Source organism: Sturnus vulgaris, chromosome 10, assembly GCF_052056855.1.
Source record: "Sturnus vulgaris isolate bStuVul1 chromosome 10, bStuVul1.hap1, whole genome shotgun sequence".
NCBI classification, from domain to species: Eukaryota; Metazoa; Chordata; class Aves; order Passeriformes; family Sturnidae; genus Sturnus; species Sturnus vulgaris.
The window spans coordinates 6,240,095-6,262,660 of record NC_142252.1 but is presented as its reverse complement, the minus strand read 5'-3'; the positions used below and the strand labels follow the sequence as shown (position 1 = coordinate 6,262,660).

Genomic DNA, 22,566 nt, shown 5'->3' with positions numbered 1-22,566 from the left:
TTTTGCTGGGTGCTGAAGGGCTCCTGTTTTGCTTGGGCAGCCATTGTGAGGCTGGAGGTCTCTTGCTGTGCTTGGGCAGCTGTGCTGAGGGCCAAGAGAGGGAGCGGGCAAAGGTGGCTCATGAGGCTCGCTGGCCTCGTGTGGGTTTTGTGCCCAGCGTGAGTTTTGTAGCGTAGGGGCGCGCGTAGAGAAGGTGACGTTGGCACTGGCCGCCCTGGTGGCCGTGTCGTGTATCCGTGGGGTTTTAGGGCAGGGCAGGAAGGTGGGTGGTGGGTGCTCGTGAGCGCTGCGGATGGGTTGAGAGATGCCTACGGCCATACCACCCTGAGAACGCCCGATCTCGTCTGATCTCGGAAGCTAAGCAGGGTCGGGCCCGGTTAGTACTTGGATGGGAGACCGCCTGGGAATACCGGGTGCTGTAGGCTCTTTTGCTGGGTGCTGAAGGGCTCCTGTTTTGCTTGGGCAGCCATTGTGAGGCTGAAGGTCTTTTGCTGTGCTTGGGCAGCTGTGCTGAGGGCCAAGAGAGGGAGCGGGCAAAGGTGGCTCATGAGGCTCGCTGGCCTCGTGTGGGTTTTGTGCCCAGCGTGAGTTTTGTAGCGTAGGGGCGCGCGTAGAGAAGGTGACGTTGGCACTGGCCGCCCTGGTGGCCGTGTCGTGTATCCGTGGGGTTTTAGGGCAGGGCAGGAAGGTGGGTGGTGGGTGCTCGTGAGCGCTGCGGATGGGTTGAGAGGTGCCTACGGCCATACCACCCTGAGAACGCCCGATCTCGTCTGATCTCGGAAGCTAAGCAGGGTCGGGCCCGGTTAGTACTTGGATGGGAGACCGCCTGGGAATACCGGGTGCTGTAGGCTCTTTTGCTGGGTGCTGAAGGGCTCCTGTTTTGCTTGGGCAGCCATTGTGAGGCTGGAGGTCTCTTGCTGTGCTTGGGCAGCTGTGCTGAGGGCCAAGAGAGGGAGCGGGCAAAGGTGGCTCATGAGGCTCGCTGGCCTCGTGTGGGTTTTGTGCCCAGCGTGAGTTTTGTAGCGTAGGGGCGCGCGTAGAGAAGGTGACGTTGGCACTGGCCGCCCTGGTGGCCGTGTCGTGTATCCGTGGGGTTTTAGGGCAGGGCAGGAAGGTGGGTGGTGGGTGCTCGTGAGCGCTGCGGATGGGTTGAGAGATGCCTACGGCCATACCACCCTGAGAACGCCCGATCTCGTCTGATCTCGGAAGCTAAGCAGGGTCGGGCCCGGTTAGTACTTGGATGGGAGACCGCCTGGGAATACCGGGTGCTGTAGGCTCTTTTGCTGGGTACTGGCAGGCGGCCTGGAGGCCTCCTGTTTTGCTTGGGCAGCCATTGTGAGGCTGGAGGTCTCTTGCTGTGCTTGGGCAGCTGTGCTGAGGGCCAAGAGAGGGAGCGGGCAAAGGTGGCTCATGAGGCTCGCTGGCCTCGTGTGGGTTTTGTGCCCAGCGTGAGTTTTGTAGCGTAGGGGCGCGCGTAGAGAAGGTGACGTTGGCACTGGCCGCCCTGGTGGCCGTGTCGTGTATCCGTGGGGTTTTAGGGCAGGGCAGGAAGGTGGGTGGTGGGTGCTCGTGAGCGCTGCGGATGGGTTGAGAGGTGCCTACGGCCATACCACCCTGAGAACGCCCGATCTCGTCTGATCTCGGAAGCTAAGCAGGGTCGGGCCCGGTTAGTACTTGGATGGGAGACCGCCTGGGAATACCGGGTGCTGTAGGCTCTTTTGCTGGGTGCTGAAGGGCTCCTGTTTTGCTTGGGCAGCCATTGTGAGGCTGGAGGTCTCTTGCTGTGCTTGGGCAGCTGTGCTGAGGGCCAAGAGAGGGAGCGGGCAAAGGTGGCTCATGAGGCTCGCTGGCCTCGTGTGGGTTTTGTGCCCAGCGTGAGTTTTGTAGCGTAGGGGCGCGCGTAGAGAAGGTGACGTTGGCACTGGCCGCCCTGGTGGCCGTGTCGTGTATCCGTGGGGTTTTAGGGCAGGGCAGGAAGGTGGGTGGTGGGTGCTCGTGAGCGCTGCGGATGGGTTGAGAGGTGCCTACGGCCATACCACCCTGAGAACGCCCGATCTCGTCTGATCTCGGAAGCTAAGCAGGGTCGGGCCCGGTTAGTACTTGGATGGGAGACCGCCTGGGAATACCGGGTGCTGTAGGCTCTTTTGCTGGGTGCTGAAGGGCTCCTGTTTTGCTTGGGCAGCCATTGTGAGGCTGGAGGTCTCTTGCTGTGCTTGGGCAGCTGTGCTGAGGGCCAAGAGAGGGAGCGGGCAAAGGTGGCTCATGAGGCTCGCTGGCCTCGTGTGGGTTTTGTGCCCAGCGTGAGTTTTGTAGCGTAGGGGCGCGCGTAGAGAAGGTGACGTTGGCACTGGCCACCCTGGTGGCCGTGTCGTGTATCCGTGGGGTTTTAGGGCAGGGCAGGAAGGTGGGTGGTGGGTGCTCGTGAGCGCTGCGGATGGGTTGAGAGATGCCTACGGCCATACCACCCTGAGAACGCCCGATCTCGTCTGATCTCGGAAGCTAAGCAGGGTCGGGCCCGGTTAGTACTTGGATGGGAGACCGCCTGGGAATACCGGGTGCTGTAGGCTCTTTTGCTGGGTGCTGAAGGGCTCCTGTTTTGCTTGGGCAGCCATTGTGAGGCTGGAGGTCTCTTGCTGTGCTTGGGCAGCTGTGCTGAGGGCCAAGAGAGGGAGCGGGCAAAGGTGGCTCATGAGGCTCGCTGGCCTCGTGTGGGTTTTGTGCCCAGCGTGAGTTTTGTAGCGTAGGGGCGCGCGTAGAGAAGGTGACGTTGGCACTGGCCGCCCTGGTGGCCGTGTCGTGTATCCGTGGGGTTTTAGGGCAGGGCAGGAAGGTGGGTGGTGGGTGCTCGTGAGCGCTGCGGATGGGTTGAGAGGTGCCTACGGCCATACCACCCTGAGAACGCCCGATCTCGTCTGATCTCGGAAGCTAAGCAGGGTCGGGCCCGGTTAGTACTTGGATGGGAGACCGCCTGGGAATACCGGGTGCTGTAGGCTCTTTTGCTGGGTGCTGAAGGGCTCCTGTTTTGCTTGGGCAGCCATTGTGAGGCTGGAGGTCTCTTGCTGTGCTTGGGCAGCTGTGCTGAGGGCCAAGAGAGGGAGCGGGCAAAGGTGGCTCATGAGGCTCGCTGGCCTCGTGTGGGTTTTGTGCCCAGCGTGAGTTTTGTAGCGTAGGGGCGCGCGTAGAGAAGGTGACGTTGGCACTGGCCGCCCTGGTGGCCGTGTCGTGTATCCGTGGGGTTTTAGGGCAGGGCAGGAAGGTGGGTGGTGGGTGCTCGTGAGCGCTGCGGATGGGTTGAGAGGTGCCTACGGCCATACCACCCTGAGAACGCCCGATCTCGTCTGATCTCGGAAGCTAAGCAGGGTCGGGCCCGGTTAGTACTTGGATGGGAGACCGCCTGGGAATACCGGGTGCTGTAGGCTCTTTTGCTGGGTGCTGAAGGGCTCCTGTTTTGCTTGGGCAGCCATTGTGAGGCTGGAGGTCTCTTGCTGTGCTTGGGCAGCTGTGCTGAGGGCCAAGAGAGGGAGCGGGCAAAGGTGGCTCATGAGGCTCGCTGGCCTCGTGTGGGTTTTGTGCCCAGCGTGAGTTTTGTAGCGTAGGGGCGCGCGTAGAGAAGGTGACGTTGGCACTGGCCGCCCTGGTGGCCGTGTCGTGTATCCGTGGGGTTTTAGGGCAGGGCAGGAAGGTGGGTGGTGGGTGCTCGTGAGCGCTGCGGATGGGTTGAGAGGTGCCTACGGCCATACCACCCTGAGAACGCCCGATCTCGTCTGATCTCGGAAGCTAAGCAGGGTCGGGCCCGGTTAGTACTTGGATGGGAGACCGCCTGGGAATACCGGGTGCTGTAGGCTCTTTTGCTGGGTGCTGAAGGGCTCCTGTTTTGCTTGGGCAGCCATTGTGAGGCTGGAGGTCTCTTGCTGTGCTTGGGCAGCTGTGCTGAGGGCCAAGAGAGGGAGCGGGCAAAGGTGGCTCATGAGGCTCGCTGGCCTCGTGTGGGTTTTGTGCCCAGCGTGAGTTTTGTAGCGTAGGGGCGCGCGTAGAGAAGGTGACGTTGGCACTGGCCACCCTGGTGGCCGTGTCGTGTATCCGTGGGGTTTTAGGGCAGGGCAGGAAGGTGGGTGGTGGGTGCTCGTGAGCGCTGCGGATGGGTTGAGAGATGCCTACGGCCATACCACCCTGAGAACGCCCGATCTCGTCTGATCTCGGAAGCTAAGCAGGGTCGGGCCCGGTTAGTACTTGGATGGGAGACCGCCTGGGAATACCGGGTGCTGTAGGCTCTTTTGCTGGGTGCTGAAGGGCTCCTGTTTTGCTTGGGCAGCCATTGTGAGGCTGGAGGTCTCTTGCTGTGCTTGGGCAGCTGTGCTGAGGGCCAAGAGAGGGAGCGGGCAAAGGTGGCTCATGAGGCTCGCTGGCCTCGTGTGGGTTTTGTGCCCAGCGTGAGTTTTGTAGCGTAGGGGCGCGCGTAGAGAAGGTGACGTTGGCACTGGCCGCCCTGGTGGCCGTGTCGTGTATCCGTGGGGTTTTAGGGCAGGGCAGGAAGGTGGGTGGTGGGTGCTCGTGAGCGCTGCGGATGGGTTGAGAGGTGCCTACGGCCATACCACCCTGAGAACGCCCGATCTCGTCTGATCTCGGAAGCTAAGCAGGGTCGGGCCCGGTTAGTACTTGGATGGGAGACCGCCTGGGAATACCGGGTGCTGTAGGCTCTTTTGCTGGGTGCTGAAGGGCTCCTGTTTTGCTTGGGCAGCCATTGTGAGGCTGGAGGTCTCTTGCTGTGCTTGGGCAGCTGTGCTGAGGGCCAAGAGAGGGAGCGGGCAAAGGTGGCTCATGAGGCTCGCTGGCCTCGTGTGGGTTTTGTGCCCAGCGTGAGTTTTGTAGCGTAGGGGCGCGCGTAGAGAAGGTGACGTTGGCACTGGCCACCCTGGTGGCCGTGTCGTGTATCCGTGGGGTTTTAGGGCAGGGCAGGAAGGTGGGTGGTGGGTGCTCGTGAGCGCTGCGGATGGGTTGAGAGATGCCTACGGCCATACCACCCTGAGAACGCCCGATCTCGTCTGATCTCGGAAGCTAAGCAGGGTCGGGCCCGGTTAGTACTTGGATGGGAGACCGCCTGGGAATACCGGGTGCTGTAGGCTCTTTTGCTGGGTGCTGAAGGGCTCCTGTTTTGCTTGGGCAGCCATTGTGAGGCTGGAGGTCTCTTGCTGTGCTTGGGCAGCTGTGCTGAGGGCCAAGAGAGGGAGCGGGCAAAGGTGGCTCATGAGGCTCGCTGGCCTCGTGTGGGTTTTGTGCCCAGCGTGAGTTTTGTAGCGTAGGGGCGCGCGTAGAGAAGGTGACGTTGGCACTGGCCGCCCTGGTGGCCGTGTCGTGTATCCGTGGGGTTTTAGGGCAGGGCAGGAAGGTGGGTGGTGGGTGCTCGTGAGCGCTGCGGATGGGTTGAGAGGTGCCTACGGCCATACCACCCTGAGAACGCCCGATCTCGTCTGATCTCGGAAGCTAAGCAGGGTCGGGCCCGGTTAGTACTTGGATGGGAGACCGCCTGGGAATACCGGGTGCTGTAGGCTCTTTTGCTGGGTGCTGAAGGGCTCCTGTTTTGCTTGGGCAGCCATTGTGAGGCTGGAGGTCTCTTGCTGTGCTTGGGCAGCTGTGCTGAGGGCCAAGAGAGGGAGCGGGCAAAGGTGGCTCATGAGGCTCGCTGGCCTCGTGTGGGTTTTGTGCCCAGCGTGAGTTTTGTAGCGTAGGGGCGCGCGTAGAGAAGGTGACGTTGGCACTGGCCGCCCTGGTGGCCGTGTCGTGTATCCGTGGGGTTTTAGGGCAGGGCAGGAAGGTGGGTGGTGGGTGCTCGTGAGCGCTGCGGATGGGTTGAGAGGTGCCTACCGCCATACCACCCTGAGAACGCCCGATCTCGTCTGATCTCGGAAGCTAAGCAGGGTCGGGCCCGGTTTGGCTTTTTTTCCCTCCGTTTTTTGACATTTTAGAGATTTCTTAATCAACTTCTCCTTTCATTTTTGATGTGTTTGAAGTCTCATGTTTTTCTTCTCAGCATTTTTACGAATTGCATTTTTTTTCTTACGTTTTTGTTTGGATATTTTTTTCAATCACCTGTTTATATTTTTTTGGCTTTTTTTTTTTTTTTATGTATATTTTTCCCTTCAAATGTTGTCTGGTGATTGTCACTGCCTGGGCGCCTCTGTTTTCCTCTTTCTTTGCTATTTCAGGAGTGACCTTCTGCCATGTGTTGACAGTGTTTTATTCAGTTTTTTGTTCCCTTCATGCCTGTGTGCCTCTTGTTTTGGGTCTTTCTCAGAGATCACTTTTTCATGGCTCGGGATGTGGAATCTGCTGCTTTTTATTTGCACTAGGTGAGGTGTCCCTGTGTTTCTGCGAGTGGTCGTGCCATGGTCTGGAACGCCCACTGCAAGATTCCATCCCATGTGTTCTGTGGGAGAACCCAAGGTGTTTATTTTCTCTTCCCATCCCACATCTTTCCCACGGGGTTCTGCAGGCACACACTGCCTGACCGACAGCCCCATGTCATCCTGTGGGCCACACGAAAGACATGGTCCTCTTTGCATGGAATCTGTCTATTGGTGGCACACAGCATCTTACCTCACCTAGGAGTGCATCGAGGTCGTCCCGGCTCAATAAAGGGTCACTGCCAAGGGGTTCATCCTCTGCCTGTACATGGAGAGATGTTCTGCCAGCTCCCTCTCTGCCCTCAGCCTGCTCACCTTTTGGTCAGATTGCTAGCCATGTTCAGTCCCTCAGCTGGTGTGGTCCCAGCTCATGCTCTCCCAGGACAGGTTCACTAGCTTGTCTCAGTGTGGTGTCAGCCCATCCATCACCTGCCTGATCCACCTCCACCGTCCTGCCCCCCTCAGGCCCCACTCTTCCTCTCTCACCATGTTCCTAGTACTGCTTGTGCTGACCTTGGCTGCCGGAAGCAGTTGTTCTCCAGCTGCTGCGCTCGTGCCCAGACCACCTGTGTCCAGGGTGCCCGTGCAGGACATGCACAAGAGCAGCCCCCTGCACCATCAGGGATGACACAGACCGTCAGGGCAGAATCCTCCAGGGAGGAGCTAAGGCTGGGATGTGGGGCATGATGGTGGACTCACCTGGGGTCCTCACTGGGAGCAGGACAATGTCGGGCAGTGGGGATCCGGGTGCAGCAGCGGCTGCAGATGCTCCCCTCAACTCCACCAGCCTGGATGTCCCGCACTTCCTCCCCCAGGATCTCGGGGGGTCTCTCCACAGGCAAGGGGGGTCTCTCCATCAGCTTGCCCGGTTCAGTCACATTCTCCACACAGGAGCCACATCTCCATGTCCCACTGCACAGTGGGATCAGAGCAGTGAGGGACAGCAGGGGGCACTGGCATCCCTGTGTGCCCTGGCACTCACCTGGGGACGTGGGGCAGTGGGGGCACCAGGCAAGCAAGGTGAAAGGCCCTGGGGCAGCCATCACAGCAGATGAGCTCACCACCATCACCGCATGCTGCACACTCATCCTCGTTCTCCTGTCCCCGGGAGAGTGGGCAGGGGGTCACTGCCACACTCATAGGCTGAAGCCATGGCTTTGGCAAGGTCTGTCATCCCCCTTGCCCTCTCCCCCTGCATCACCCACCCTATACCAAACATACCAGTCCTTTCAGGGTAGTAAAATTGCCTGTCTCTTGGGGGTCGTAACCTGGTGAACCCCCAGTAGCTGAGCTCTGGGTTTCCTTTTCAAGGCCCGGGGAAATGGACATGCCAGGGGATTCCCAACAATTCCTCCTGGGAGTACACCAGGTGTCAAATCCCAGGCTCACCTGGAGGGGCACAGGGTCCTGGCTATACACAGTGGCTGCTGGCAGCTGGCCCTGGGTGTCCAGTTGGGGTTCCCTGTTCTGTTGGTGAGACAAGAAGGAGTTTCGAGAGGCACTGCTTGCATTGGGGGACACCCCCAGGCCATGGCTATGATGCCGTGAAGGAACAACCCCCCTTCACAGCCTGCAGAAGATGGGGGTGAAAACATATGAGGGGGATGTCTGTACACTTTGGCATGCCTTGGGCTGGGCAGGGGGCTTCAGGCTGTGGCTTCTGCTCTTGGCCTCTGGCTCCTCGCAGGCAGCTGGGGTATATGGCACGTCCCCCCCTCTGCTGCCTGTCTTGGAGCTGCCTGTAAGAGAGGCCAGAGGCAGCTCCAGCTCCCCTTCCCCACCTCGCCCTGCCTGAGGGTGGCTCCTGAATCTGGGGACTAAAATGGGCAGGAGGTGGCTGGCCTGGGCTATACTTACTTGGATCCAGCACGTGTTTAATGAGGATGCCCTCGATGGCCCCACGGCTGACGGGCACCTCACCACCTGCCACGGCCACTGCTCTCTGCACCGAGGCAGCCACTGCCTGGAGGGCTGCAGGCGGGGGAGCTGCGACTCAGTGGGGTGGGCAGCCCCTGCCCATGGCTATGGGCAAGCAGAGCACACAGGCAGAAGCTGCCCTGAGGGTATTGGCACTCACCGCTGGCACGAGAGGTGCGGGGGGTATCTGTGCCCTCCGGCTTCTTCACAGTCTTTGCCTTCATCAGGGGCCCTGCAGCTTTGTGAGGATGGGCGTCAGGGGGCACAACACCCCACAATACCTCAGGGGCAGCACCCTGCCCCGTCTCCATCCTGCTCTGGGTCTCCATACCGGGACTGGTGCTGTGCCGTGGAGCGAGCTGTGCCGCCCGGGCCTTGTCCCGTTCCTCAGGGGCTTTCCTCTTGCCTTGGGGTCTGTGTGGGGCCGGTGCTGTAGGGCTCGGGGAGAGACGCCTTCCACGGCGCTGCCGCCCCAGCTCCACCTCTGCAAGAAGAATAGGAACTGGGACAGGCACCAGCACCCTGCCCACTGCCAGCCCCCGGGGGTGTCAGTCCCACCTGACCCCCTGCTACCTCTGGGGAAGGCGCCGCGGAGAGGCCGGAGCCGGGAGTACCGCTCCAGGTTGTAGTCCTTGAAGAGGACGGCCCAGAAGTCGCGGAGGGCAGCGGTGTCGCGGCCCAGCAGCCAGGTGAGCAGTGCATGGAAGGCGCGGTGGGAGCCCTCCCGCTCCGTCCGGCTCAGCGTCTCCTGCCAGGCACACCATGGCCCGCGGGCTGCCCTCTGGCCCTCCGGCCCCAGCCCCACAGCAGGACCGTCCTGTCCTGCTCCGCAGCCTCACCTTGAAGATGTGGTCAGGGACGACGTCGTGGTCAGCGAGCCCATGCAGCAGTGGGAAGACGTCGTCCACTGCCATGGCGATCTCGGTGCGGTGCAGCTTTAGCAGGCGCCGCAGGTCCCCGTCGCTGCCCGGCCCCGCCATGCCTAGGACACTGCCGGAGCCCGCAGCCGCCCGTACCTCTCCTTTAATACATCTTGGCCGCGGCACCGGAAACCTCAGTGCACTCCCGCAGCCCCACTCATTTCTTTACGAGGCCGTAACATGAACCCGTCCCTCCCGCCCGGCGGCGCTGGGCTTGTCCCAACGCCACAGCCCCGGGCTTGAGGTCAGGCACTTCCCCAGCTCCAGGGGTGGCAGCCAGCGTGGGGTCGGCTGTGCCGCTGGTAAAGGACACCCGACCCGCGGGGACCACCCCGGGGTGACCAGTGAGAGGGGGTCAGTGAGGTCCTGGCGAGGGGCTCTCACCTCTCTCATATCTGTGGTCACCCAGACGCCTCCCAAAATTTCTGGACTTTCCACAGGACCTGCTTCTCTCATCTAGAAACTCGGCTGCAGGGGCATGTGGGAAGTAAGGGCACAACAGCTGGGGGTGTGACGGCGAGGAAAGAGAGTCGGAGTGTGGATGACTTTGAGTGTATCCTCCCCCCACACTCACGACTTCCCTTCCCAGCATCTCTCATGGACAATGTGGTATATCTCAAGATAGAAACACAGGGTACCGCAGGAGGAACTTTCTGAGTGCTCACATAATGAATGCATTCCGGAGACAGAGGAGCCAAGATGTGATTTTGGTGACATTGGCCTGCAAAAGAATATAAAATGCTGTTGGAGACTGGGCCAACTGAGGTTGCAGGCAGCTTCTGTGGGGCAGTTGGAAGCACTGACACACAAAGAAACTCCACAAAAATGTGTGTTAGAGTACAATTGAGGAAGCTGAACAAGCAAACATCTTGCCAGAGCCATGGCAGTGCCATGAGAGTACCCAGAGAATGCCTGGGCAGGTGCAGCCCACAGCTCTGTCAATACCCACTTCCCAAAACTGAGCATATGGAGCTGCAAAAAGCTTGGAGCCAGGGGGAAGCTGGCTTTTTGAGAGCATCTGGCATAGAAAAGTCTGGGGGCCTGGCTGTTCTGTACCAGGTAGCTGGGAAAGAGAAAGCTCAACCGCTCCTACCCCAACTCCCAGACGTTTGGATTTCCCCAGGATCAATTTCTAGCCTCCCGCCCTCTGGAGGTGTGTCTGGGCTGCCCAGCAGGCTCTGCCAGGGCTGCCGTGGCTGTGCACAGCTGTCCCCAGGCCATGGGGCAAACCCCGTCCTGAGCAGGACCCGAGCATGGTGCAGGAGGGGACAGTGCTGAGCAGCACAAGGGGATGGATACATAGAGGAACTTTCATTGCTATGTCTTAAAAGACTGAAGCAGTATCTGCTAGCTCCAAAGCTGTTCCAGGAGGAAGCATCTGCTGTCAAGAAACTCGGGAAGAATAATAAGACAACACCCTTGGCGAGAGCAGGAAATACACGTGTCTGGTTAATAAATGTGGTTGCCTGTGGAAAGGCTCGCCCTGCAGCTCCTTTCGGCATTCAGGGGGATTTTTTCCCCCTGGAAAAAAGGAGGCAGTGAGAGCCATAGGATAGGGGTTGGGCAGATGTCACGCTGGGTTCCTGTAACCACATCAGGAATTCTGTGCCCAGCTATGCCACAGTGGGGATGGCTTCACCAGCACCTATGCCATGTGTCTCCCCAGGGGAAAAACGTGGATGTCAGGTGACACAGGAGGTTCATCTCCCCTCCTGGAGATCTGCCCAAGCCCGGCCACAGGCGCTGAGCACGAGCACATTTGTGACACAGCCTCACAGGTCTGTTCCACTCTTCCCAGGAACACTGTTTTCCCCAGTATCCCACCTGCAGTGCTACAGTTTGTCACTGTCACTCTGTGTTAAGCTGTCTGGGACAGCTGATTAGGACAAGGCTCTGGCACTTCTCCCTGCCCACCCAGCTCCCTCGTGGGGAAGGCACTGCCCAACACTCCATCAGCCATATTCCCACAGTGCTGGGCTTGGACTTGTTTTAAATTCCAGCTTTGTGACTGTTTCTGTGCTGAGTCACAGACATTGTTTTCCACATCCAGCCCACTCAGTAGTGCCATGATTTGCATTTTGGGTGGTTTTCTTTGTGTTCCTTCCCCTTCCTGAGGGGCAGGAGGCAGAGCAGTGGCCACGTGAAGAGGCACATCCATGCTGGGAAATTAGGTGGATATTTCTGTACAATCTCACTCACAGCTGGCCTGGTCAGCTCCAAGGAACTTGGAAGGGCTGCAAAAAGGCAGCTTTTGCCTGGGGCTGGCATGTGCCCTGCCTGGCTGCCAGGGCCCCAGGCTGGGGTGCAGGGCTGTGGACACACACATTTAGAGAGCTAGGGAATTACAGCTTGGAAATCCTTTTCAGGCCTGGATTTCTCCTGACTCTCAGGTCCATTCCCAGGCTGACAAGCTGACTACAGTTTCAGTTAGGGAGGAAGTCTCCTAGGATGATAATATAGTGAAAAACAGAGTGGAATTCATAATAAAGATTAACACCTGGTGTCTTTCCCGTGGGATACATCCTGAGTTACTGTCCCAAGGATGTTTTTCCCAATTGTCCAGTGAACTACTGTCCTGTCCTAGCTGCACGTAACACACTTTAAATACGGGTTGTCCCTACAATAAAGTTGGCCTTTTTTCCCCAAAGAGGTCCGTGTGTGTTGCTGTCTTTTCTCTCTCTTTGCAGCGCACACAGGGCTTTCAGGATGCCCTTTCCTTTCCTTTCCTCCTGCAGAAACCAGGACTCAAAGGGTGAGGGTTGACCATGTTCTTCCCCAAATACCCAATAAAATCAGTGACTCAGCATCCAGCAGAAGTATTTGTAGGCCCTTGGATGCACCTCAGTTCCCTCCTGCAAAAGCTATTGATGCAAACACACCCCTTCCAGCATTTCCTCCCTTCCAATTTTCCTTTCTTGCTGAAGTCCTTTGGTGCAAACCATCACTGTGTCTTGCTTGGATACAACTGCCCCTCACTCATCTCAAACAACATCCTTGAACCACAGTCAGGAGAGAACAGGTAGCAGTGGAACACTCATGCACGGGATCACACTAAGAAGGCACCTTTGTCTCTGATGTCAATCCCACCATGCCTGAGGCACACTGAGAGTCCTCATGAAACCACCATGTGCAGAGATTTTATTCTTCTCCCCTTACCTTCAGCTGCTCCAGGCTCCAGCATGTTGGAAAAAAAGGGCTTCATGTGAGCCTGTGTCAGATTCCCATTTCTTCCAGCTTCCCTACCACCGCCCCACATGGTCTGGATGGGAGCAGCTCCACCTGCATGCATCCCAGCTGCTCCTGCAAGGGCCTGAGAAGGACAGCTGAAGCAGATGATCTACTTTAGCTTCAGTTTCCTCTTTCCTCCCCCTTTAGAAAGAAGAAACAAAAGCCCAGAGGTATGTTATATTAATTTATTTGGGACACACCAAAAAGGAAAGTCAACAACTGTTAACGTACAAAAGTACAGAATCCTGGGACAAGATTTACTGTCCTGATTAAAAAGGCACCATGGTCCCAAAGAAGAGTAATCAGAATACCAGAATACATGATTTAGAAATTTCCCCCCTGTTGCAGCAGAAACAGAGCCAGGCTTTGGCTCTATCCACAGTCAAACCCAGTTAAAAAACCCAAATATGATTTCAATGTGATAAACTCTGCTCAGCCTGTACAGGATGTTGTGAAAAGAATCACAGCCTAGAAGTTGGTCAGATTTTTTCATCTTTTTGTGAAACAGTGAAGGTGACTAATCACTAAGTAGATAACAAGGAAGACAGCAGACTGCTGACACCTGTGGCTTGACTTTCTGTCAGTTCAACTGAGACCAGCAGGCTGAGTGTGGGGCTTCTGAATGAAATGTAATTCCCTGTGCTAGACAGGAAGTCAAATTTGACAACCTTAAATTCCCTGAATCCCTGAAAATCATAAAGCACTATACAGCTGTGTTCCATATCTGAGCCAACCCCAATGGATTTGCTTTACACACAAGCATTATACTGTCAGCTATATCTGTAATAAAAAGGGGGCTTACAGCAGTTATTAAAAAACTTCTACTTTGGCGAGGTCCGAGCTTGGCTATATTCCCTGCTGAAACAGAGCTGCTGGTGTAGAGACCCAGTGAGAGGCTCAATCCAGCACCTCCGGGCTGGAAGGCAAATAGTTTAAACGTGACATAATTTGCATGGGGAGGTCAGTGAAGCATGTCAGAGAGAGGAGATGGAGGGAGGCTGTGAAGCCTCAGGCAGTGGAGGCTCAAGGGTGCTGCTACCAAACCTGTAAAAACTATGAGTGGTGCAGAGCACACGGCGGGCACTAAATACTTTGGAGCGACTTACCATGACGAACTTGTCAGAGACACAGAGCGAGGACCCCAGCACTAAGGAGCAGGGCCCCTGAGAAGGGACACGTAGCTCACAGCTGGACAGATCTGTGCCAGGTGGCCAAGGCTGGAGCCTGCCTGGGCAGCCTGGCCAGGGCCGCCATGTCCCAGGGGACCAGCAGCTGCTCAGTGTTTCACTCCTCCTTTGGCACAGGACTTCAAAGCAGTCCGAGGACTGATTCATCAAAAGTAAATGAACTGTCAAAATTATTCGAACATGCATTTATTGTTAAAGGGAGCAAAAGCCAAAGAATGAAAGAGCATGAGTTAACGTCAGTAAATGATGTGCAGGACGGAGAGGAAAGAAACAGGGAAAAGCTGAGATACTGGAGTGGGGAAACCAACATTCACACTAGAAGGTAAATTTTAAAACCAGGCAAGTTTGCGCTCTTTCTACCACAGATCTTTTGTGGACAAATAGAGACTTGGGGGTTTTCCATTTTCAGTGTGGTCTGGCAAGGTTTGGGCATCTCACCAGAGAGATCTCCAGCACTGTGTTTCACTGGAAGTTCACAAGTCTCTCATCTTTAAAAACCAGTAAAGCAACTCTTAACTAAAAAGTCACAGATACGTCACTGCTCAGGATGTACGTGGGCAAGAGGGTCACGCTTTGTTCAAACAACCTCTGGGTGGAAAACTACCATCTCTCCCCGCTGGTCTACACCACCTCGGGGGTGGAAGAGCAAGCCCAGATCTGGGTGCCTGCTGCTGTGAACACCACAGCTACACCTGGGAAGGCTTTTTCTTCCCTATGTCCTAAAAAGGCAGTATAACAGTTTATAAAATTATTCTCATCTTAAAACTAAATAATGCAATTTGCATTTTCTTCTATGTTAACCCCCTCCCCCCAAAGATAAAACATTACCACTTCATTTAGGATTCACACGCCAGATCCTAGATTAGGGACTTCATGATAAAACTCATCCAGTTATGGGAAGGTTTTTCCTCATCAAGGAAACGTTGGTAAAATAGAATCTAGAATAAAACATTCAGAATCACCAATGCTTTAACAGCCAAAGCACTCCATTGTCTCCTGCTCTCTGCTCACTCCTCAAGCAGGAGAGCAGTCCCTTTCCAAAAGCACAGCATGCCTCTCCGGGGCTGTTGACACATGCTGCAAACCCACTTCCTTCCTGGCAGAAATGCCAGCTCCCGCAGGAAGAGGCCAAGCACCTTTCACCCCCACTGCAGCCAGGGCTCTTCAGCACAGGGATTTTCTCTTAGCAGCAAGTCCAAGTTATCACCCTGCAGTAAATCTGAGTCCTGATTCACGCTGTTAGGCCACCACTGGCTCAGAAATGTTGAGAGACTTCCAAACCCCACGGATGCAGACAGGACCTTGGAAGAAGAGGCTTATGTGCTACGTAACCTTGGATCATCTGCTGCATTTGAGCCTTGGCATCGCTGTCTGCTGACAGCTCATCCTTCCAAATCCATGTGGTTTAGTCCTTGCTGCCATTGTCATCATCCCAGCCCTCTTCCCTGGAGGCAGCATGTTCCTGAGCTCTGGCTTGAGGATCTACAACAATCACTTCCAATGGATGGTGGGATTTCAAACTTGCCTAACGTGTGCATTGCCACCTTGTACTCCAGCAGCTCTGCCCGCACTCCGTGGCGGGCGCTAGCAGTTTTTTGCCTTTTCTACAGTCTCGTAGAAGCCAGGCCTGACCCTGCGGATGCTCATCCGTATGTGCTCGCCCTCCAGGGGCAGGTCAGTGCTGGCGGCAGCTGCGGTGCAGCGGCGCTTCCGCCGGCCCCGCAGCGAGAAGGCCGGGGCGCCACCATTCTCCTCCTCTGCAGGGTACAGCTCGTCCACACTTGTGCCCTCATCCGACTGCTCCTCGCCCTTGTACTTCATCTCCTTTGCCTTGCTGCTCTCCTTCTCTTCCCTGGCAAGCTTCCTGAAGTGCTCCAGACACTGTATCTTCTGCCTTCTTTCCATCATCTTCAGCTCCTGCTTCTCTGTGAAATCTTCGTAGTACATTTTTCTCTCGTTCCTCTGATCTTCCAGAAACTTCCACTCGATGCTGGTCATTTTTATCCCACTGTACTCCTCCAGTTTATCCCTCATCTGTGTGTCTATACAAAACACGTCAAAGAGCTTCTCTGAACTCTCGTTGAATCTGTCGACTCGCTCAGAAAAAGCCTGGTTCTGTCTCTGCTTCCTGGTCTGGTACAATCGAGTGAACTCCTCATACATTTTGAGGATGAGTTTCTTTATGTTCTGCGTGGCGATGGTGTGCAGGTTGCAGACCAGCCAGTGTTCCTGCAGGTGCTCTGCGAGCAGCTGGGCCGCGTCCTCCTTGGAGCGCTGGGCCTGGCCGGCCCTCTTGGGCTGCAGCAGGTACAGCATGTTCTGCACCACATCCTTCTTGGTGGGCAGCACCCCCTGTGCGAAGCCCGAAGACTCCACGTATTCCACAGTCCCCAGGGTCTTCCGTGCCCTCACCTCAGTGTCCAGTGATTCCATCACTGCTCGGCAGTTCTGTGGTTACGACATAACCTGAAAGACAGGAGGAAAAGAGAAGATTGTGTCAAACGAGGCAGTTTTTTCCACGCAGCAGAAACAAGCCGATATAAGCCGTGCTGAGACCAATGGGACGCGGGGCTTTGCGGCGCTCGGCCGCTGTTGGATGGCTGCGTTAGCCCAGCCCATCCCAGCCCCTGCTCCGCGAGCCTATCGCTCCTCGGAGCGGCTCCCAGAGCCTAATACGGCGCATCTGCGTGCGGGAATTCGGAGTTAATTGAGTTTTGCACTTCGCCTTATCAATTACAGCGAGGCAGGCGCGCTGGGGCCGCAGCGCGGGCGCAGCGCCGGCCCGGCCGTGCTCTGCCCGCGGCTCCGCCCGCCTGACCCCGCGACAGCGCCCAAACCGCCCGCTCCCCCCCCCGACCCGGGGTACGGCCCGCACCGCCGCGGCCCGCCCGGGGCACGAAGTCACGAGGCACGGCCGCCTTGGGCGCATCCCCGGGCAGCTCCCGCGTCTCGGCCCCACACCGGGTGCGGCACGCGGGGCCGCCTGCGCCGTGCGGCGCTGAGTCACGGCGCGGCAGGCCCCAGGCGCCGCCTTCCCCAGCCCCGCGCGGAGGTCGTCGCTGCTCGCCCCGGCGCCCCCTGCCCGGCGCTCACCGCCATCGCGCGGAGTGCGGCGCGGAGCCCGCGCGGAGTGCGGCACAGGAATCGCACGGAAGGTGCCGCCGCCATCTTGGCGAGGGGAAGCGCCGCCGCTCCCTGGCCTTGCGTCCGTCCCGGAAGTACCGCCCAGTCCCGCGCGCCGGAAGCGCTCCACCTCGCGAGCCACGCCCATTCCGCCTCGGGCCGCGCGTAATCAGCGCGTGAGTGACACACAGGAGGGGGAGGAAAGGGGTACAGGGGGTGCGCGCGCCGCCCGCCGGGAGCCAGCGGGAGCCTCGTGCGCTCGCGGGGCCCTGGCCAATGGGGATGGCGGCAGCGGATTGGGTGGCGCGACCGCTGGAGGAGCGGGGTGACGGCGGCCGTTACTGCGGGGCAGCTGATTGGTCAGTGCCCTGAGGGGGTAGCGGCCAGTGAGCTGATTGGTGGGTGCCATGGCTGTGGGGCAGGCGGGAGGGTGATGGGTGATTGTGGTGCCCAAGGCAGGGCAGGTGCCTGGTCCCCCATGGGCAGCCATATGTCTGTAACCCACGGTACCAGGTTGGTGACGGCAGCGAGACGGTGACAGTGACGGCGGCAGCAGTGATGGGCACGGGGACAGAGCCGGTGGAGGCGCGGTGTGACTCATTGGATGGGTGAGGCCCTGCCCTGCCCTGCCCTGTGCCCTCCCATGTGCCCTCCCGTGCCCCCCCAGCACCCCTTATCTGCCCCTGCCCTTTCAGGAGGGTCTACTTGGACTACAACGCCACCACCCCCCTGGCCCCCGAGGTGGCCCAGGCCGTGTGGGATGCCATGTGCCAGGCCTGGGGCAACCCTAGCAGCTCCCACCCTGCAGGTAGGGACCAGGATGGGCCATGTTGCCTCCTCGGGCTGGGCCCCGTGGTGACAGGAGCCCGTGGGAGTTGCTAGATCTGGTCCTGCAGGCAGGAAGGCGAAGGAGCTCATTGGCAGCGCACGAGAGGGCCTGGCAAGGATGCTAGGAGGCCGCCCTGAAGACATTGTCTTCACCTCAGGGGGCACAGAGGTGGGAGCACGGGGTACCCCCTTCCTGAGAATCCCTGCCACCAACTCCTCTTCAGCAAGCAGCGATGAGGAGGGTGGGGATGAGCGGCGCTGTGCTCCTTCTGAACCTCCCTCTCCTTCCTTCCTTCAGGCGAACAACATGGTGATCCACACTGCCTGCAGACACTTCCACGAAAGCCAGCGTGGGAGGGGGGACAGCCGGGGCACACCACACATCGTGACATCGAGTGTGGAGCATGACTCCATCCGCCTGCCGCTGGAGCAGATGGGGAGGGAGGGCCTGGCAGGTGGGTGGCACAGGCACAGATGAGGTTTGAACAGGAGACTTGTCTCTGCTGGTGTTTTTGGAGGAGGGCTAGATCCTGCATGCTCTGTGATCTTGCACTTTCTCCCCCTGGAGCAGGGCACCGTTTCCCCCCATGGTTGTGTGTGTTCCCCTAAACGGAATGTGTCACCTCTCTGCTCTGTGCCTGTGCTCCTACTGGCAACACACTCTTGCCCTGCCCAGTAGGGCACAGGCAGCCCTGAGTGATCACAGCCTACCCAGCCAGCTTCAGGGCTTGTCTCCTGACCTGCAGAAACCACCTTTGTTCCTGTGTCTCCACGGAGTGGGCAGGCAGAGGTGGATGATGTCCTGGCCGCCATCCAGCCAAACACCTGCTTGGTCTCCCTCATGTTGGCCAATAATGAGACTGGGGTCATCATGGTGAGTGTGGGCAGTGAGGGGGATGGGGCGGAGATAGCCTCACAAAGAGGTGATCACAGAGGGGAGCAGAAGTTCCCTGGAATGCCAGCTCTCATCCCTGCCACCAGCCCGTCGCGGAGCTGAGCCAGCGCATCCGTGCCCTCAACCAGCGCAGAGCAGCAGAGGGCCTGCCCAGGATCCTGGTGCACACAGATGCAGCACAGATGATTGGCAAGGGGCATGTGGATGTGCAGGAGCTGGGTGTGGACTACCTGACCATCGTGGGACACAAGGTGTGGCCCTGCTCGTATGGCCCAGCTGCTGATCGCCCTGTGTGACATCTCTGCTGGGGTGTCAGTGGAACTTTGGGTGTTCCACACAGCTTGGTACCTCACAGTGGCCAAAGATCTCCTGCTGGGTGCTCTTCAGACAGATTTCACTCCTGTGGAACCTGTCTGGGTTGGGAGCAGGAGACTGAGGATGGGGAGCATCTCTGCAGTGCCTTGTGCCTGTGCAATGGGCAGGGGCGGCCAGCACTGGAGGGCACTCAGATTTGGGCAGGAGGGTAGGAAGCACTGTCAGTACTGTCAGTGTCCCCAGGGTCACTGTGGCTGTCCCCACAGTTCCATGGCCCACGGATTGGAGCACTGTACACCCGCAGCCCCGGCACTGCCACCCCACTACACCCCATGCTCTTTGGAGGGGGACAGGAGAGGAGTTTCCGGCCAGGGTAAGGGGGCAGGTGATTACCTGGAGAGCTGGGCCTCTGGCTGGTGGCCAAGCCACATGGGCTGCCTTGTGTGAGCTGAGGTGGCAGCTATGTCACCTGCCAGCCCTGGGGCGAGCAGCCCAGCAGAGCAGGGAAATGGATCCGTGAATGGAAACTCCCTGGAGCTCAGGCTTTGCCAAGGGTGGAACTGCCTCCTTCTCAATCACCTCAGAGAGGTGTCCAGGAGCCCCTGCCAGCCCATGAGGGGTCCCATGAGGAAATGTCTCAAGGTTGGGTTTCTGGTCTTGAGAAATAACTCACTGGTCCCTGTTCCCTTCCAGCACTGAGAACACCCCGATGATTGCCGGCCTTGGCCAGGTCAGTTGGGATGGTTGGGGTGAGTGGTGCAGACCCAGCACAGAGACAGCCACTTGTGCTCTCTGATCATCAGAAGGGACAAACTCGGGATGGGAGAGGGAGGGTGTGTAGCCGTGCGTTAGGGTATTAACCCTTTAGATGCCGCGGAAATAAGACACAGCTACGTGATTCTTCTCCGGACAGGAAAGAGAGACGAGTTTATTCTAAAAAATGCGTTGCTTAAGTACAGTCTCTCGAAACTCAAAAGACAGGATAAAGCTGATTGGTGCAGAGAGAAGACACTTCTTTCCCAGGCCTGGTCACACACCGAAACAGGTGTCTTGTTATTAATTCCTCTCTGTTTTGACCAAGTTATCATCCTGAGAGAAAATCTCCCTGAGTGAAGCTGAACCAGCTTATCAGCTTGGGAACAGAGCTGAGAAGCTCCAGCTTGGAAGATTTTTCAGGCTGTAATTTTCCTAGCTCTCTTAAGTGAGTGTCCACAAGGGTGACCTGGGAAAGGTGGTGGGGCTTTCTGGTGCCAGTCGAAGGGGGTGTTTTGGGGCGCTTGCTTCAGGTTTGCAGCCCTGATAGTCACCCTGCTCATGTGGCACAGGGCCCTGAGAGGGGACACAGGGCACCTGGCACTGCAGAGGCTATTCCAGGCTGGGCTCACATCCCAGGGACCACACACAGAGGTGTCCAAGGGTCACTGTCCTTGTGTTCTCAGGCTGCAGAGTTAGTGAACAAGAACTGGGAGGCATATGAGGCTCATATGCGGGATGTCCGGGATTACCTAGAGGCCACGCTGGAGGTGAGCACATCTGGTCCCTTGCTGCAGTCTCGGCTGTAGAGTATGGGGCCTGGAGCAGGGTGGGTACGTCCCTCTGGCCCTGCCCACTCCCTCAAAAGGACAGAGCTGCTTGGAAACCCAGAGTGGTTCACAGCCCTCTGATTTCTCCAGGCCTCATTTGGGAAGCAAAGGATTCGCTTCAACAGTCACTTTAAGGGCTCCAAGCGACTCTGCAACACCTGTAACTTCTCCATCCTGGGCCCAGGCCTTCAAGGTAGCTCTTATCCTACCGCTGTCTCATGATGGTTACACGGAGTCAAGCACCTGTGCCTCACAGCACCTGTAGCTGAGACTGGCAGGCATGGCTCAGGCAGGGAGGTGAGGCCCTGTAGAGAGCCTTGGCACTGGGAGAGCTGTTCTTGTGTTGCTTGTGCTGCAGGACGAAGGGTGCTGGCTCACTGCAAGGTGCTCCTCGCCAGTGTCGGGGCTGCCTGCCACTCTGAGAAGGGAGATCGGTGAGCAGACAGCTTTTCCAGCCCCTGGTATCTTCCCAGAGGACAGAGACAGGGATGGAAACAGGACAGGGAAAGGGAGTGGCTTGGGCAGCATCACCTTTAACAAAGAAGGTACAGAGCTTTCAGAGGAGCTGAAGGTCTGTGAAGGAGATTATTGCACAGACAGCTGAAATGCTCGATTGCTGCTTCGAAGGAGTTTGTCCCTCCCAGCTTTGGTGATCCAGCTGAGCTTGGAAGTACTTTTGAGCTCCTGACACTAGCAGAAGAGAGCCTGCCTTGTGTTTGTGTGTGCCTGGCTCATCTGTTCCAGAGCCCTGCTTGGATCTCCAGATAGCTCCTTTAGGGAATATGGGGTCTGTAAGTGCTTTTGGCCTGGTCTAGAGACCAAGGGTTGCCAACCCACAGGGATATGGAACAGGTTCTTCCTAGAAGAGCCAGATCCCCCATAGGGCAACAAGCCCGGTGGGATTGGGTGCCCCTGGAAAGCAAACGGGGCTGTGCAGGGGACAGGTGCCCTGGGGTGTATCTGCAGATGTGGTTCCCCTTGTGGCTCGGTGAGGCTCCCTGTTGATATGTGGGGCTTCCTCGGCCTTCCAGTCCAACCTCCTTCTCCTGGCTGTGTTCCAGGCCCTCCCCAGTGCTGCTGAGCTGCGGGATTCCCCCAGAGGTGGCACAGAATGCGCTGCGGCTGAGTGTGGGGCGTGGCACCACACGGGCAGATGTGGACAGGGCTGTGCAGGACCTCGTGCAGGCTGTGGAGCAGCTGGAGCAGGACCAGGCCCCATAGACCCCTGAATTGCTCCACGGACACCACTCAGGTTCTTGGGGTGGGCCTTGGGTGTGAGCTGTCTGTGCCAGCCTGGGCTCAGGGGTGGCAGGGGGAGGTTCTGAGGAGGGGCTTGGCTGCTTTGGGGCTGAGGGAACTCCAGGGCTTGCCCAGGGCTCAGCCCCGCTGCACAGGCTTTTGCAGAGTCCTGCTGTCCAGTACCCCTGGCTTGCCAGATCTGTCTAGCTGGATGCCTGCACATGTATGTGTTGGCACAGCTGAGCCTCAGGGCTCGAGTCCGTGCAGAGGGACAGGCGTGGAAGCCATGGAAAGAGGAGCCTCATGACCTGGTTGCTTTCCACAAAGGAAGCTTTCCTGCTGCCTGAGCAGCCAGAGCAGAAAGACCATCTGCCTCAGAGTTAAATGAGGGGTTGATAGAAGCACAGCAGGATTCTGGGCTGGGAACTGCTCTGCCCTAAGCTGTCAAAGGGATTTCTGGCTGGGCAGAGCTTTCCCAGCACTGCTTTGCTTTACCTGCTCCCCTTTTTCTGTCTTTCCTACAGGGGGCAGAGCTCCTGTTGCCAACTCCACCCGATCCTCAAGGAGACAGTTGTCAAGGCAGCTGTGACTGTGCCAGCACCTGATGGAACCCAGCGTGGCCCAGGGGGTCTCTGGCATCACCAACACTGGAGGACACAAGTGTCACACGGATCAGGAGCTTTGTCAGCTGGGCTGGCTGATGTCAGGCAACTTGGTCTCCCTAAGTATTAGGAATAAAAATAAATGCTGCTTCTTTTCACAAGTAAAATGTACTTTCTATGGGGGAAGCTGGACTGGTTGGAGCCATCTGAGTGATGCCTTTTCCCTCAGAAAATGCTCATGTCACAGAACAGAGGCACAGGCAGCTGGAGTGGGAGGTGCCTGCAGGGCCTGGTTGGCACAGAGCCCATGGATACAGATGCTGGCCTT

The 22,566-nt window shown here is 57.7% G+C and overlaps 3 protein-coding genes and 13 non-coding genes across 21 annotated transcripts; 14 read left to right on the top strand and 2 right to left on the bottom strand.

The window, feature by feature from the left end:
* The first annotated feature begins 306 nt into the window (after positions 1-306).
* LOC148222573 (5S ribosomal RNA) lies at positions 307-425 on the top strand. The gene has a single exon (XR_015805875.1). It is a non-coding gene; the product is annotated as a 5S ribosomal RNA (ribosomal RNA).
* Positions 426-732: 307 nt separating this feature from the next.
* Positions 733-851, top strand: LOC148222572 (5S ribosomal RNA). Its single transcript, XR_015805874.1, has one exon. It is a non-coding gene; the product is annotated as a 5S ribosomal RNA (ribosomal RNA).
* A 307-nt stretch (positions 852-1,158) lies between these two features.
* Positions 1,159-1,277, top strand: LOC148222571 (5S ribosomal RNA). The gene has a single exon (XR_015805873.1). It is a non-coding gene; the product is annotated as a 5S ribosomal RNA (ribosomal RNA).
* Positions 1,278-1,596: 319 nt separating this feature from the next.
* Positions 1,597-1,715, top strand: LOC148222570 (5S ribosomal RNA). Its single transcript, XR_015805872.1, has one exon. It is a non-coding gene; the product is annotated as a 5S ribosomal RNA (ribosomal RNA).
* Positions 1,716-2,022: 307 nt separating this feature from the next.
* LOC148222569 (5S ribosomal RNA) lies at positions 2,023-2,141 on the top strand. Its single transcript, XR_015805871.1, has one exon. It is a non-coding gene; the product is annotated as a 5S ribosomal RNA (ribosomal RNA).
* Positions 2,142-2,448: 307 nt separating this feature from the next.
* LOC148222568 (5S ribosomal RNA) lies at positions 2,449-2,567 on the top strand. The gene has a single exon (XR_015805870.1). It is a non-coding gene; the product is annotated as a 5S ribosomal RNA (ribosomal RNA).
* Positions 2,568-2,874: 307 nt separating this feature from the next.
* On the top strand, positions 2,875-2,993 carry LOC148222567 (5S ribosomal RNA). The gene has a single exon (XR_015805869.1). It is a non-coding gene; the product is annotated as a 5S ribosomal RNA (ribosomal RNA).
* Positions 2,994-3,300: 307 nt separating this feature from the next.
* LOC148222566 (5S ribosomal RNA) lies at positions 3,301-3,419 on the top strand. Its single transcript, XR_015805868.1, has one exon. It is a non-coding gene; the product is annotated as a 5S ribosomal RNA (ribosomal RNA).
* Positions 3,420-3,726: 307 nt separating this feature from the next.
* On the top strand, positions 3,727-3,845 carry LOC148222565 (5S ribosomal RNA). Its single transcript, XR_015805910.1, has one exon. It is a non-coding gene; the product is annotated as a 5S ribosomal RNA (ribosomal RNA).
* Positions 3,846-4,152: 307 nt separating this feature from the next.
* LOC148222564 (5S ribosomal RNA) lies at positions 4,153-4,271 on the top strand. Its single transcript, XR_015805900.1, has one exon. It is a non-coding gene; the product is annotated as a 5S ribosomal RNA (ribosomal RNA).
* A 307-nt stretch (positions 4,272-4,578) lies between these two features.
* Positions 4,579-4,697, top strand: LOC148222563 (5S ribosomal RNA). Its single transcript, XR_015805889.1, has one exon. It is a non-coding gene; the product is annotated as a 5S ribosomal RNA (ribosomal RNA).
* A 307-nt stretch (positions 4,698-5,004) lies between these two features.
* Positions 5,005-5,123, top strand: LOC148222562 (5S ribosomal RNA). The gene has a single exon (XR_015805878.1). It is a non-coding gene; the product is annotated as a 5S ribosomal RNA (ribosomal RNA).
* A 307-nt stretch (positions 5,124-5,430) lies between these two features.
* Positions 5,431-5,549, top strand: LOC148222561 (5S ribosomal RNA). The gene has a single exon (XR_015805867.1). It is a non-coding gene; the product is annotated as a 5S ribosomal RNA (ribosomal RNA).
* Positions 5,550-5,950: 401 nt separating this feature from the next.
* AIRE (autoimmune regulator) lies at positions 5,951-9,680 on the bottom strand. Its single transcript, XM_014870333.2, has 12 exons — positions 9,158-9,680; positions 8,892-9,066; positions 8,650-8,802; positions 8,479-8,550; positions 8,259-8,372; positions 8,016-8,140; positions 7,791-7,868; positions 7,384-7,499; positions 7,101-7,313; positions 6,915-7,011; positions 6,595-6,663; positions 5,951-6,424 (listed from the first exon to the last, which is right to left on the bottom strand). The coding sequence occupies exons 1-12, from the start codon at positions 9,296-9,298 to the stop codon at positions 6,344-6,346; spliced, it is 1,434 nt and encodes a 477-aa protein (XP_014725819.2). The 5' UTR covers positions 9,299-9,680; the 3' UTR covers positions 5,951-6,343.
* A 2,957-nt stretch (positions 9,681-12,637) lies between these two features.
* Positions 12,638-16,881, bottom strand: LOC106849704 (uncharacterized). The gene is made up of 2 exons (XM_014870490.2): positions 16,747-16,881; positions 12,638-16,119 (listed from the first exon to the last, which is right to left on the bottom strand). Exon 2 carries the CDS (start codon positions 16,084-16,086, stop codon positions 15,238-15,240), a length of 849 nt encoding a protein of 282 aa, XP_014725976.1. The 5' UTR covers positions 16,087-16,119; positions 16,747-16,881; the 3' UTR covers positions 12,638-15,237.
* Positions 16,882-16,895: 14 nt separating this feature from the next.
* On the top strand, positions 16,896-22,399 carry SCLY (selenocysteine lyase). 6 transcript variants are annotated; one of them, XM_014870482.2, is made up of 14 exons: positions 16,896-16,952; positions 17,290-17,384; positions 17,472-17,584; positions 17,673-17,773; positions 17,903-18,059; positions 18,351-18,478; positions 18,586-18,750; positions 19,081-19,187; positions 19,508-19,544; positions 20,254-20,337; positions 20,488-20,590; positions 20,756-20,831; positions 21,459-21,649; positions 22,161-22,399. In XM_014870482.2, exons 2-13 carry the CDS (start codon positions 17,335-17,337, stop codon positions 21,616-21,618), a joined length of 1,281 nt encoding a protein of 426 aa, XP_014725968.2. In that variant the 5' UTR covers positions 16,896-16,952; positions 17,290-17,334; the 3' UTR covers positions 21,619-21,649; positions 22,161-22,399. The 6 variants fall into 6 exon arrangements, with proteins under 6 accessions (XP_014725968.2, XP_088026770.1, XP_088026769.1 ...); XM_088170644.1 differs by having other exon boundaries at positions 21,459-21,658; XM_088170643.1 differs by lacking the exon at positions 16,896-16,952 and adding an exon at positions 17,114-17,174.
* The last annotated feature ends 167 nt before the right edge of the window (positions 22,400-22,566 follow it).

Bases quoted from the DNA above. Each gene is read 5' to 3' on its own strand.
- AIRE (XM_014870333.2), bottom strand. From the start codon at position 9,298: ATGGCGGGGCCGGGCAGCGACGGGGACCTGCGGCGCCTGCTAAAGCTG. The intron at 7,500-7,790 runs GTGAGCCTGGGA...TCCCGGGGACAG, and splicing joins AGGACCCTGTGCCCCTCCAG to GAGAACGAGGATGAGTGTGC. The intron at 7,314-7,383 runs GTGAGTGCCAGG...CCCACTGTGCAG, and splicing joins CCACTGCCCCACGTCCCCAG to TGGGACATGGAGATGTGGCT.
- LOC106849704 (XM_014870490.2), bottom strand. From the start codon at position 16,086: ATGGAATCACTGGACACTGAGGTGAGGGCACGGAAGACCCTGGGGACT.
- SCLY (XM_014870482.2), top strand. From the start codon at position 17,335: ATGGGCACGGGGACAGAGCCGGTGGAGGCGCGGTGTGACTCATTGGAT. The intron at 19,545-20,253 runs GTCAGTTGGGAT...TTGTGTTCTCAG, and splicing joins TGATTGCCGGCCTTGGCCAG to GCTGCAGAGTTAGTGAACAA. The intron at 20,338-20,487 runs GTGAGCACATCT...TGATTTCTCCAG, and splicing joins ACCTAGAGGCCACGCTGGAG to GCCTCATTTGGGAAGCAAAG.